The sequence below is a fragment of the Rhinolophus sinicus genome, linkage group LG10, assembly GCF_036562045.2.
Source record: "Rhinolophus sinicus isolate RSC01 linkage group LG10, ASM3656204v1, whole genome shotgun sequence".
In the NCBI taxonomy this organism is placed as follows: Eukaryota; Metazoa; Chordata; class Mammalia; order Chiroptera; family Rhinolophidae; genus Rhinolophus; species Rhinolophus sinicus.
In genome coordinates, this window is record NC_133759.1 from 104673712 (window position 1) to 104686627 (window position 12916).

A 12916-nucleotide genomic window follows, 5' to 3' on the forward strand; every position below is an offset into this window, starting at 1 on the left:
AGTAACACCTCACCTATCGAGGAAGAAAAAAACTAGTCTTTACTGAACAGCAACTATGCAGGGTAGGAGAGACCGGAGAGGTGATGACCCAACAGCTGAGGTTCTTCCCGCTCTGCAGCGGTGCTGGACAGCTGTTCTTAAGGCTCAGCCCAAATCACCAACAGTTTATCATGCTGAGCACAGGCAGGGATGGGCAGACCTGTGAAAAAGGGTAGGAAAAGGCAAGCAACGACCTAAAACTCCACCCTCAAGGAACTAACTAAACAAATTAGGGTACATCCTTCTAACCAAATCCCGTGCAGCCAGGAGCAAGAATGAGGTAGAATGACTTGGACTAAAGAGTATCAGATGAAAAAGCAAGGTGCAGCACAGCACACAGCATGCTGCCACGAGTAATGTTAAAATGTGGGGGGCACGATGTGTGTGCACCGCAAGGATGCACCATGACTTATTCAGCTGTGTACGCAGATATATATACACACACGCGCATATATGCATACACACCCTCTTCTGTACACAGTATTATCCATCATAGGATATGGGAAATTAACAATGATGGGAGGACTGAAAGTCAAGGGCAAACGGGAGAATCACTTTCTGCCCATCTTTTTAGGGTTTCCAAATTGGTTTTCTTAACCATATGCACGTTACATATTTTTAAAACTTTTTTCTTTTTACAAGAAAAAAGGGTGGGGGCAATACTGTATAAGAAATACTCAAATTTCATCCCTAGAGTCCACATTACCAGTTCAGTTGATTAATGGGGGGAACTCTAGTTATCCAGAAGACTTGCTACTTCTCAAGACTTCCGAGCAGAATCCTGCAAATGCTGACTGTATTCTTCCTGTTTTAGCACTCAACCAGCGATGTGTGAAGCTGCAAACGTGAAAAGGAGCAATTCCGTGTCCCATGTGTAAGGGGACCAGCTGCAGATGCACTTTTCACCTCTCCATCACCAAGTACCAGAAGTAAACTCACATGGAGCCACAGGGGACATTTAAGGGGCCACTTTCCTATCTTTACAGTAACTTGTGAAGCAGTGCGGTACTTGTGGGAAGCAAATTTGGAGGGAAGAGTTCTGAACTAGCCCTAGTGCCTGAGGATAAGGTTAGTTTTCAGCAAAAAACCCCAGGGCATGGACGGGCATGATTTCACACGAAGTTCTCACAGGCCAAAAGCAGTTTGCTTTCAACCTGTTTACAGAGCAGATGATTTTTTTAAATCTATAAACTTTAATTGTATGTCACTGAATTGCTAATAGCACATGACAGATTTTTTTTTTTGAAAAATGTCTTAACAGAACATCAGAGTATTGCAACACTTTATTAAGGGTATTATTGGCTTTGAATTAGTAGCTGAAGTAACAATTGCGTGAAGGCGGATTCGATGGGCTGTATAACGCTCATACTTGATCTGTAGACATTACTTAGCAATTTATTGGACAGAGGTCAACTTTTTGTTTTTTATTAAGCACATTCCACAGTACAAAGCTGTCATGAATAATATCTGTACAATTTAACAGTTTCAATAGCTGTTCAGACACAAATTAATTTCAAACAGATAATTGGCAAACATAATTACAAGTTAGAATTAGACTATCCCAGTGCTTTAAAACATTAATATAGCAGTAATTTACAGTTGCTCAATTATGGTTAGCAAAATAAAGTCCAGAGTATGGCTGGGAATTACTACTATAATCCCAGAAAGTCAGAATTCCTTGGGTGCCGAAGTCCCCTGCTATAACTTAGTAGGCACAATTCAAAGGTTGTGTGCATATTCCAAGGCTATGATCGCCCAAGGAACAAGAACTTTTATATGAAACATGCAAAACCAACAACAAAAAGTCCATTCGTTCAGAAGATCGCCTCCGCCCCACCCTGCCCCTCCCCCGGGCGCTCCGAAGCAGTTTGCTAGTGAAACGGTAAGATGAAGAGTGGTCAAGTCACATCACTTTCACAACTGCTGTCAAGCTTACAACATCTACCTTATGAATGGAGGCTTCTTTTTTTTACACCTTGAGACTCAACTTCTCAAAAAATAGAAATTAATTTAGTAACATGGAGGGAAGGATGTATTTCTTTAAAAAAGGGGAAAAGCAAAGCCAAGCTGATCAACAAACCACATACACACACATTGATCCCCACACCGTTCTCAATGCAAAGGACAAACAGAGCCCAGGGACCTTCCCTTGAGTAGTAGAGTGTGCTTCCACGGGAAGAGGTTTAATTAACAGGAGGTTCTTATTGGTCCTTTAAAATGTTATTGACATTCTTTGATCTTTGGAAACAATGGCAAGGGGCAAATCAAACCTAATATTGAACAAGGGAAAGGGAGCGCCAGCGGCCGGATGCCAAAGTCCTTCCCATGCCAGGCCCCCATGCCGGTGCCATGCACACATTCGGGCTGCCGAGCACTTGGGGGCTCTGAGAACCTGCCAGGGCCCCAGCAGCAGATGACAGCAGAGGACGACAGGATGGGATTCACAAGCTGGGGGCTCCGCACCGCGTAGGAGGACCCTTCTGCTCAAGGTGGGCCTCAGAACCAGCCCAGCCTGGTACCCGGGCTCCAGCATGCAAGCAGGGCCTGTGACCAGTGTGACAGGCCGGGGGGGCATTCTAGAGCCAGGAAACCCAGTCGGTAGGGCCTTGTTGTTCTCCCTCCCCAGGGTTACTTACTAACGCACAGAATAATGATTTGGGACAGTGAAGTCAAATGAATACTATGGGAAGTGACCACTAGTACTCAGGAGGACTTACGAGGAAAAGAACAAAAAAAAATTGTAAGGTACCTCTCTATTGTATATACTGCACAACAAATAAAACATTCTGTGTTAAACTCTAGAAATTACATTTTAAAACAAGATTCCCATTAAAACACACCACACACACACACATACATACACACACACACAATGACAATGACAATGACAAAATAAAAACACCATATGAATACTGCAGGAAGGGTTCTAGGTAATCCACGTCAACCCTGGTATCGGTTCTCGAGCCGGCCCATGGCCAAGTGTGAACACACTCTGTATTAGTGTCTCTGGCACGGGGGCCCTGACTCCAGCCACCTTGAGGTTACACTGTTATGTACATTATATCTACATGCGGATACAGTATTTTAAATTAGGAGGCAAGCCCATGTGTAAAGGTGTTACTCTACAAAACATCAGGAGATGGTCTGGGTACAGAGAACAGTTAATAAAAGAAAAGAGCTATATTACCTGTTGGGAGATAATATAACCTGGATTATAGTCCTTTAAATTAAATGAAATGGTACAGAAAGGAAGTGTAATCCAAAAAATATTATTAAAACAATCCAGAAGAATTTTCCATTGTCCAACATGTTCCTAACACAAGGCAGAATCAGCACGATGTGGACAGTCAAAAGGAGAACACTAACTTCTGAAAAGGAAAGCCCCGGACATTCTGGGTAGGTGTTTGGCACCCAAAATTTCACCGAAGAAGATGCTGTTTCTTAGTATCAGACCAAAGTGCAAAGCATATAAATTAGAGGCCAAGTCTTCTCTTGACTATCGATTTACTTCTGGGAAATAGACTGTACGTTCCTTTTATATGCATACTTTACACGTGAAGCATTAGATCTTTTTCACTGTTGGGGGAGAAAATGGTCTTCTGTCCTACTTGTTTGTAGTCAGTGAAGCTAAGGTATCCTTCTCAGAGTGGAGGCCGGAACCGGAGGTGAGAAATGTCGGTACTTGAAGAGTTAGGCTGCTTTGCATCTACCCAGCGTCTAGAACCAATTCCAGCTTCATAACTCAGCTGTGAAGAACTCCCTTAGGCATTTGGTAGCCATGTAGCCAGTAGTTCAAGACTAGGAAACCCTGAAGGAAAAAAAACAAAAGGAAAAAAAAAAAAACCACCAAAGGGAGTATGGATGGATATTCTGGTTAGACGTGGAGATGTCACGTTCCTGAGCACGCATAACACATTACTGCTTTTCAAATAGTTAGCATCAAAACTAGAAGCTGCAAGTTGTTTTGAACGCACTATATATACCAGGCATCATTTTATTTAAACCTTACAACAAACTTATGAGGTAGAAACTATTATACTCACGTCACAAACAAGACAACTAAGTCTCAGTTCAAAGCATTAGTCATTAAGTGAGAGAGGGATTCAAAACAATGCCTGACCCTATGACCCACCATCTTTGAGCACTGCTGCTAAAAATTATGCACATAACAAAATATGCTTAATATCAGATTCTATATTTAGAATAATGTTTTGATATCCAGAGCCTAGAATGGCCTGTCTCATCTCCTCCTGAGAGCACTCACTGTCATGAGACAGAAATATGCAAAGCTAGTAAATAAAGTATCCATTCTAAATAGAATGCTAATCATCAGAAATTACTTCTTTTTGAAATAAGTCATTCATAACAGGACAACACAGTGTAGAGGAAAAGGCTACTGAATGGTCCATAGTTTTTGGATCGTGAATGAGTCAGGTACACATTTCAATCAGTCTCTACATTCATCCGTGTACCTAAATATAATACACACATGCCCATACACCCCTAAGCAGAACATTCGTGAAACAATACTTCTCATTACTATGTACAACGTGGGCTGACATTTTCTATTCTAAATTTTATCACAACAAACTCAAATTCCATTAAAATGATTTCACGATAACTAATGCATCACAACCCTTTCCAACCACTGCACTAAATCACTGGCCTAGAAGATCTAAGTCACCCTCAGGTCTACAATTCTACTGGGAGGGAGGAGGTAAGGAGAGATTTTTTTTAAAACGCTTGTATGCTTTTTTAAAGGCAACTTTCCTAAAACGTTGTCAATTTTCATAAGGATCAAGAATCCAAATAAGGCTTCTCAATGAGTTCAAGAAAGATTCAACTTCATTTGCCACTGTTTTCCCATAAAGGATATTTAAGAGTAGCTGACTTATTTTTAAAACAGGAACACCCAGCGATAACAAGTATGTCCTCCCAAGTGCTGCTGGTGGGAATGGAAGCTGATTTAGCTCTTCTGGAGGCACCGTGACGCTATGGATCACAAGTCTACAAACGTCACAACTTTTAACCCACACACTCTAGGCATTTCCACAATTCTGTCCAGAGGTAATAAAGGGATGGGCAAAGATTAAGCTAAAAAAACAAAACACAAAAAACGATCAGTAATATGTTTTAGAATAGCTAACAGGTGGCGGGGAAACATAAATATCTGACAGGACATATCCAAACAACCAAATATTATTTTACCATTAAGAGTGACAACTGAGGCTAAATTGACATTATTAATATGGACCAATTTCACCACGAAGAGAAAAAAACATTTTAAGACATGTGTGTTATCAAACATATGTTTAAAAGCCTGAAAGGTTATATACAAAGGAGTTAACAATGGTGAAACCATGAATTGGAGTTTATTTTCTTCTTTTGGCTTATCTTGTTTTTTTCCCTAATTTCCCAATAATGATCTTATATCACCTTCCTTTAAGAAAGATGAGAACTACTGTATATATAGCTCTTAGGAGCTAGTAATTAAAAAAAATGATTCAGCAAATAAATCTATTGCTAAGTTTCCTGACACAGAAATACTCTTCCTAATATTTTCGGGGTGAATATTTTACTGCAAGGTTAAATCATCATTAGGGTAGTGTTTCTTATTATGTATAAATCTTACAGTATCACATGGTAATAATTTTTTTTCCTGTTACAATAAATGAAAAGTATTTGGAAAAGAGCAATAAAATCTATCAAGTTGACTGCCAAGGTTGTCAAAAGTAATTCACTTTGAAGAGACAAACACATTGGAGGTTTCACTGCTTGTGCTGCTTAAAAAGCAGATAAGGTTTTTCCACTGATTTACAACTGTGGATCATAATAAGGCAGCTGTTCTTAGGGTCCCTGTAACGGGTGGGAGGGGGCCCTGGAAGAGGCCCAGTGTCCTTTCCACACAGCCAATGAGAGAAGCAGCGTGGCTGATCATTATTTTGACCAAAGGAATCTTGTTTTGGGGCACTTTTAAGAAACATATAAAACGGTCCAATTGATGAACATTTCTACAATTCATCTATTAAATACGCCAGAGGGGGGACAAACATATTACGGACGTCTTGAATTTTATCACGCGCCTCTTTAAACACCTGCCCAAGACACAACAGAGGTACACTTAGGGTGTTCTGTGACTCATCCACTCCCCTGAGCCTGTCCATTCCAGAAGCTCAATTCCAAAGGTGACATGAGGGAACTTTCTGGGGTGATAGAAATGTTCTTATGTCGATTGTGGAAGTAGTCACTGGGGTGTATACATTTGTAAAAACTCACCAAACAGTACACTTTAAATGGGTACGATCTATTTTCACACAGATCATACCTCAATAAAATTGATTAAACAACAGTGGAGGCATAGCGAAGGTGAAAGGGGCAGGGCAGAGGGAGGTGTGTGCACCTAGGTACCTGCCTATGTTGGGAACATACACAGTAGCTGGCTACGCCAGTTTAGACAACATGTTCTCATTTTTTACTGGGTTATTATCTTTATGTTTGCGGAAGGTGACTGCATGAGTGCACTGCAGTTTCACACACATTTATTTATGGGCAAATTCATGCGTGGCCTTGAAAAAAGAGCACAAATACGTCATGTTGGCCCTGGGTGTCACTTGCTCAACAAACGTCAACGAGCGCTTCTAACACACGAGGCGCCCCTCCACTGGACACAGTACAGGGGCTCCATGGCCTGTGAGGGAGACAGGCGTGCAAACCACTGTAACACCAAACAATAAATTTAGTCAGACGAAGCGAAGGGGTGGCAGTGTCTACAAAGCTCTAATAACACACGCAGCGAGAGGGAGGTGGTGGAGGGCTGCACTACTGAAGTGTCATTAAAGAAATGAAATAGAATTCACCCTGGTTGGAGCACTGGAGTTGGGGGAGGAAATAAGGGGATATTGGGGAGGAGGAGTGGTGGCAGACAGGACAGAAGGTAACAGCTAGATGCTGAAACTCCTGTCTAAGTAGTTTGGCCTTGACCCTGAAGACAACAGAGGGCCCTGAAGCAGAGGATGGCAGAGGCAGGGCCAAGATGATGGGTGGTAGCAGGATGGAGGGTTGGCTGAAAAGGGCGAAGAAAGACCACGACGGAAATCAGTTTTCCCTTGGGCCCAGTCCTCCTTCCCTTTACTTTCCTTAGGCTTTTTGGGAAAGAAGGTTGAGACGGGGAGGAACAATCTATCAAGAGATTCTTGCCTTCTTCCTCTGTAATTGCCTATGTCTATTTGAAGATTCTGTTCAATAAATATAAAAATTCTGCCTTATGGATTTCTCAACTGAGTTACTAAGAATCTCTCTGGAGAGAAAGCACAAGAGACATGGTTACATCTTAAGAGGCAGCAGGAACACACCTGAGACCAGAGCAGCACCTACAGATGTGGCTCACAGGCCACTACTACGGCCCGCCCCCTACACCCAGGTAGATACAGCCAACTCATCACGGCACTGTAGTCCTTTTGGGTCCACCTGGGATCCCAGAATCCTTCCAAAGGCAGCACTCCAGCCAGTCACTACTGATAAAACTGAGTTGGCACGAAGAAAAAGCCTCTGCCATTCCTGCTGCAGACCCTTGGTTTATCACGAATAGACTGAACGGAGACAAGACCAGAGGTCAGCACATTTTTTCTTAAAAGGGCCAGAGAGTAAACATTGTAGATGTCGCAGGCCATATGGTCTCTGTCACAACTATTCAATCCTGCCCTTGAAGCATGAAAACAGCCATAGACAATACATAAAAATGAGCATGGCTATATTCCAATAAAACTTCATTTATGGACACTGGAATTTGAAATTTTACATAATTTTCACGTTCCACGAAATATTATTCTTCTTTTAATTTTTTCAAATATGTAAAAGTGTAAAAAAACTATTCTTAACTTGCTGTGGTGAGGGGGGAAAAAAATCAGGCAGTGGTTCCCCATCTTTTCATCAAAAAAATCCCCAATTCTACCCACTGACTTTCCTTACATTTTTTAATATTCAATGAACAGGAAAGTGCATAATGATGAAAAGCCACTGAGTATTAAGTAATGCTTTTAAATAAAAATGAATTTTATTAACCAGTCTTTACATGCATATATACACAGTAGAACAAATAGGTACAAAAATATTTATTCAATCTTCCAAAGTTTAACGTGCACAGAATTCGCTGGCTCCCTTGCAAAATTCTCCGAGTTGGGAATATTGCTCCAGAAGAGCAGGGTCATCGGTTCCTAGGATGCAGCCAAATAAGGCTTCTCGTCCTCAAGGCTGGACACCCTTAGTTATCAGAGCATGGCCACCATCAATGCTTATCATGGCTCTCACTCTTCCTGTAGCCAGAGCAAAGGACTTTGCTTCCAGAGCACCTGCTGTGTCTAACGGATGAGGAGCGCGTTTTAGGAGCTCTCTCAACAAACACCTTTGTTTGAATCCTCTTCTAAGGAATGGTAGTAGTGGGTGAATTGTGATGGGGGGAGAAGGTAATTTTGAACGTTTGGTTGATGGTGATTTTCTTTTTTAAATGAAAGAGAATTGAAAGACAGGAAAGTTAAGAGAAAAAAGAGATTCTTGCATCCCAAAACAGAAACTGAAGGGTTTACTGGTGTTATATTGGTAGGTATGACAGGGAAACCATTTAGGAAAATAGTTTTTAAAAACAGGAACCAAGTTGTCAGCCAATACAAAAACACACAATACACCAGGATTACAATTTAGATCTCATTTTGAAGAGACTGTAAAGATCTAGCCTTCTATTAGCGCTCTGTAAAGTTGAGACATCTAACAAAGACTAACAACCATCTTCGTTCCTATCACTAAGAAAGGAAACCAAATCACAAAATGTCCCCAGAGGTCAAGTGAATTCAATCAGCAGAATTGAAAGTGAGGAAGTACTCACCTGAAACGGGTAAAGTGCAGACTGTTATCTGGAGATGTAAGTGTATGTTCTGGAGGGAGAACGGGTCTCATTCTGGGCACTGGGAGGCACATTTAAGAAATCCCAAATCAAAATAGTGTCATCATGAGAGCTGCTGATGATTTGAAATTCATCAAACTGTAGCCGAAACACACGTCCAGAATGTTCCTGTGAAATATAACAGCTTGATGAATACAATGAGACCTTTACCATTCCTCACACCTTACTACCCGGGACTTGGCACAGGCTGAAAACGCAGGTCCTTACCCAGGCTTCCTAAAAACCCTGCAAAGCTTACTGAGCTTTTGCCCTTCAACCTGGGAAACAATACTCTGCTTTTCCTTCTAGGCCTGTTCTTTAATTACATGTTATATCCTAGATCCTGGCCCATTAATATGTCAAAGAAGAAAAACTATGTGATCGAATCACAAAGGTCTTAGAAAGGCAAACAACAATATTTAATACCCATTCTTGATACACTGTAAGAACTAGAACCAGAAGTGTAGTGTTTTCAACATGACCAAGAGTAACTATCGATCTCAAAACACAGCCAACATCAAAACTCGTGGTGAAATATTACTAGAAGCATTCCCATGAAAATCAAGAAAACAAGAATGGCCCTAACTAGAGTTCTGCATGGTCTGGTCAATGCAAGAAGCAGATACAGAAATAAAAGGTAAAACTACTGAAAATAAGAAAAATCCATCAATATTTTCAAACACCGGTCTCTTTAAAAATATAACAAAAGCAAGCAGACTATTAGAAATAATGAGCTTGGTAGAGTTGCAAAAACAACATTAACATATAAAGTATTCCTTTATGTCAAAGCAATAATCCAGAGACTATATAGACCGAGGGAGAATTCCATCAAAATATATACAAAAATGTACTGTGTTATAAAGTCTAACATAACCAGATACCCATGTTAAGAAATCGCCCAAGGAGCGAGGAAGGGAATTCTTTGTGCTCTATGAGAAAACCAGTCTACCTATAAACGAGGAAGGCTGCTTCCATATTGTAAGTTGTATTAATGCTCCTGAGGAAGGAGCGTGCTGTAATGGAAATGTCAAAAATGCTCTGATTTTGACTAAACAAAATGAACAGAACAGTGCGTTTCTCTGAAGACACAAGCTTTCTAGTGATGCACCCAGGCGGGTCTATCTGTAGGTGGTCATCGTCCAGCACCGGGAACCACTTTCGGTCTCAACAGGTCACGTACCACCAAGGTGCGCAAACACAGTGTGCTGGCTGGGGCTCGAGGGTCAAGAGCAGCTTGCAAATCCCACACTTTAATTTTCCTGGAAAGAAAAAGAAGATTGCAATTAGTGGGAAAGTTAACATTTTAAATATTGTCAAGCATTTCCTTGACAGAAGGCATCTGAACTGGCTATCATGAAAGTTCTTGGGAACATGCTTATGTTTTTACAAGTTCTTTACACTGATTATGCTTGATTTTGGAAAAACTAAGGACCTAAACATTCTCAGAATGGCTGAAACTGTGAAGAAATATTGTCTGAAGGGAGACAAGAAAACAACTTCAGGTTATCTAACTCAGTTCCTGACTTGACAATGTCTGTCTCCAAGTCCATTCATCAGGGCCTCTCCAGGGCTGACTAGGTGCGGCTGACAGAAGCTAGGGCTCTCTGTGAAATTCCAAGGATACCTTTCTCCAACTAAGCAAATGCTGTAAGTTAATAATAGGCATGTAAACAGACCAACTGACCCCTTTGTGAGGTATATATAAGGTCATCTTGAAGGGTTTACAGTTGCCATTTGCTCGTTTAAAACGTTGTGAGGCTTTTAAAAGAGGACTTGATCAATTCATCAAAAAGGGAAAAGAAATTTATCAATGAATTCATTAAAAAAAAAAAAAAAAAAGAAAGAAAGCCTGGGTTAAGGGCTAGGGCAAAGACCTGAATTCGTGCACACCCAAGCCCTTCCCTGAGTTTGTAATAACGGTTCAAAGCACAAGTAGAGGAGCCCAGAGGCTCTGCTACTGTGGGGTCTGGAGCATGGCAGTTCGTCTTTCCGGGGCTGACACCTGCCATCCACCATCGCACTGAAGGTCCCAGCATGGGACCTGGCACACCGAGCCGCCTAACACACAGCACGTCCCCCGTCCTGGTAAGGTTACAGCGGTGCACTTGAACATGTGGGGTGCATGCATACCCATCATAGGCCCCGCTGACAATCCTCTTGTTGTCAAACCGGATGCATCGGACCAATTCTTCATGTCCCTCTAGAACTCTCAGGCAGGCGCCACATTCGATATCCCAGAGCCTTGAATGAACAAGAGATCTCTGTGAAATGACTCCGACACACGACCACACGGCCCTCAAGTTCTGTACATTTGTCCCATATGTGCTTTGCACTCTTCTGGAATTTTTTATTTCTAAATATCTCACTCCCAAGTCCACACTATGCACATCCAAAGATACATACGTACATTTAGGACATTGGTGTGTTTTTAAACACTAACTTGGGAGGAAGCCTCACTTTTCATTGTATTTCCTTTCATGTAGTTTGAAACTTTTAAAAACCACACGTGTGTGTTACTATTTAAATAAGGTCAACAAACAGGAAACTTCAATTATATTTAGTTCCTAGACATTCTCTTGATGTCTTTGAGTTGATGAAACTATGTAGCCAAATGGTCTAGGAAGGACTTTTCTGGGGGAGCTAGGGACTGCAGGCAGTAAAAGAGAAAAAGTGTGTTCTGGCCGCGGCATGGGGGGAACACATACAGCCAGAGTTCGGCTTCCCCCCCCACATACTTCTAGCCGAGCCCATGAGGCCCACTGAGGTCAGAACCAGCACGGTGGTCCCCTCTCCTATGAGGCTCAGGGACACCCCTTCCTAGATACACTGCACACTGGGGTTGTCCAGTTTGCAAGGTCACGATGGGAGACTCTCGTTAGATATGTGCAGAGTCTTGGAAATACAAGCCCACTGACTATATCCAGCCTTTTCTCTGTATATGACTTATATAACAATTCTGGAAATAAAGAGCTTTTTCCTGTTATTGATTTTTCTACATTACTTGCAAAAAGAGGTCACAACAAATATGCATAAAACCAAGTCAGCAAATGAATGCTACAATGACCGTTTCTTAGCCTCTCCACCAGTGGCTCCTATCATGCAGCTAATGAATGTTTTACCACAACCACCCTCAGCAAATCTCCTGACTGCCAGTGATGATGGCTTCTCTGATCTACTCTGAATGGTCCTTCGGCACCGCCACTAGGGCTCCAAAGGGCTTCCCGTCAATAAACTGTAGAGCAACACACATTACTATTTTATAAAACCTCAGAACTCCAATGAACAAGTTAAGGCATGTTTTATTGCTGAAATACTAAGTAATACAACAGAACCAAGATGCAAGTACAAAACTGATTTTTATAGTATCTCAAAACTTAAAATGATAAAGGAAATTTATAGCAGCTACAGCTCCATCTTTCCTTCCTTCCTCCACCACTCCCTCCCTTCGTTTCTTCCTTCCCTCCCTCTCTCTCTGAAATAATCTTGAGCCCAATCTTCATTCTGCCCAAACATTAGGGAATTTGGTTATAAAAAAGCTACTAGCATATATTGGGACAGTGGGAAAATGACTTGGGATAATTAAATAGCTATTTAAGGCAAGTTCTTAATAAGATATAAAGTGTTTAAGGATAGTCATAGTTATTAAAAAGCAAGGACACTGAGTGTTGGGAAGAAAAAAGGGAACTAAAATAAATGACCAACAGGTACCTTGGGAGAGACAGATAAAGTCCCCGCCCGTCTGTGAGGAAGGAAGGGAGCCAGAGCACGCAGGTAAGAGAAAGCAGAGCCACCTGGAGCCTCTTCTGTCCTGATGGTCTGGTATTAAGTGCTCTTGGGTTATAAAACCCTGTGCACTGGGGGAATCTTGGAAGAACACGCAGCGTATACACAGTTTACCCCCTTTAGAATGCAGAGCCAAACAGACTCATAAAAGTTGCCTGA

The 12916-nt window shown here is 41.6% G+C and overlaps 1 protein-coding gene across 6 annotated transcripts in view; it reads right to left on the bottom strand.

The window, feature by feature from the left end:
• Positions 1-1448: 1448 nt before the first annotated feature.
• FBXW11 (F-box and WD repeat domain containing 11) overlaps positions 1449-12916 on the bottom strand; it is a 101791-nt gene continuing 90323 nt past the window's right edge. For all 6 annotated transcript variants that reach the window (XM_019741225.2, XM_074313896.1, XM_019741238.2 and 3 more), the window contains 4 exons: positions 11105-11215; positions 10155-10233; positions 8918-9103; positions 1449-3847 (listed from right to left, as the gene is read on the bottom strand). In XM_019741225.2, coding sequence (XP_019596784.1) covers positions 8942-9103; positions 10155-10233; positions 11105-11215 — 352 coding nt within the window. In that variant the 3' untranslated portion in view covers positions 1449-3847; positions 8918-8941. The remainder of the gene's footprint in view (positions 3848-8917; positions 9104-10154; positions 10234-11104; positions 11216-12916) is intronic.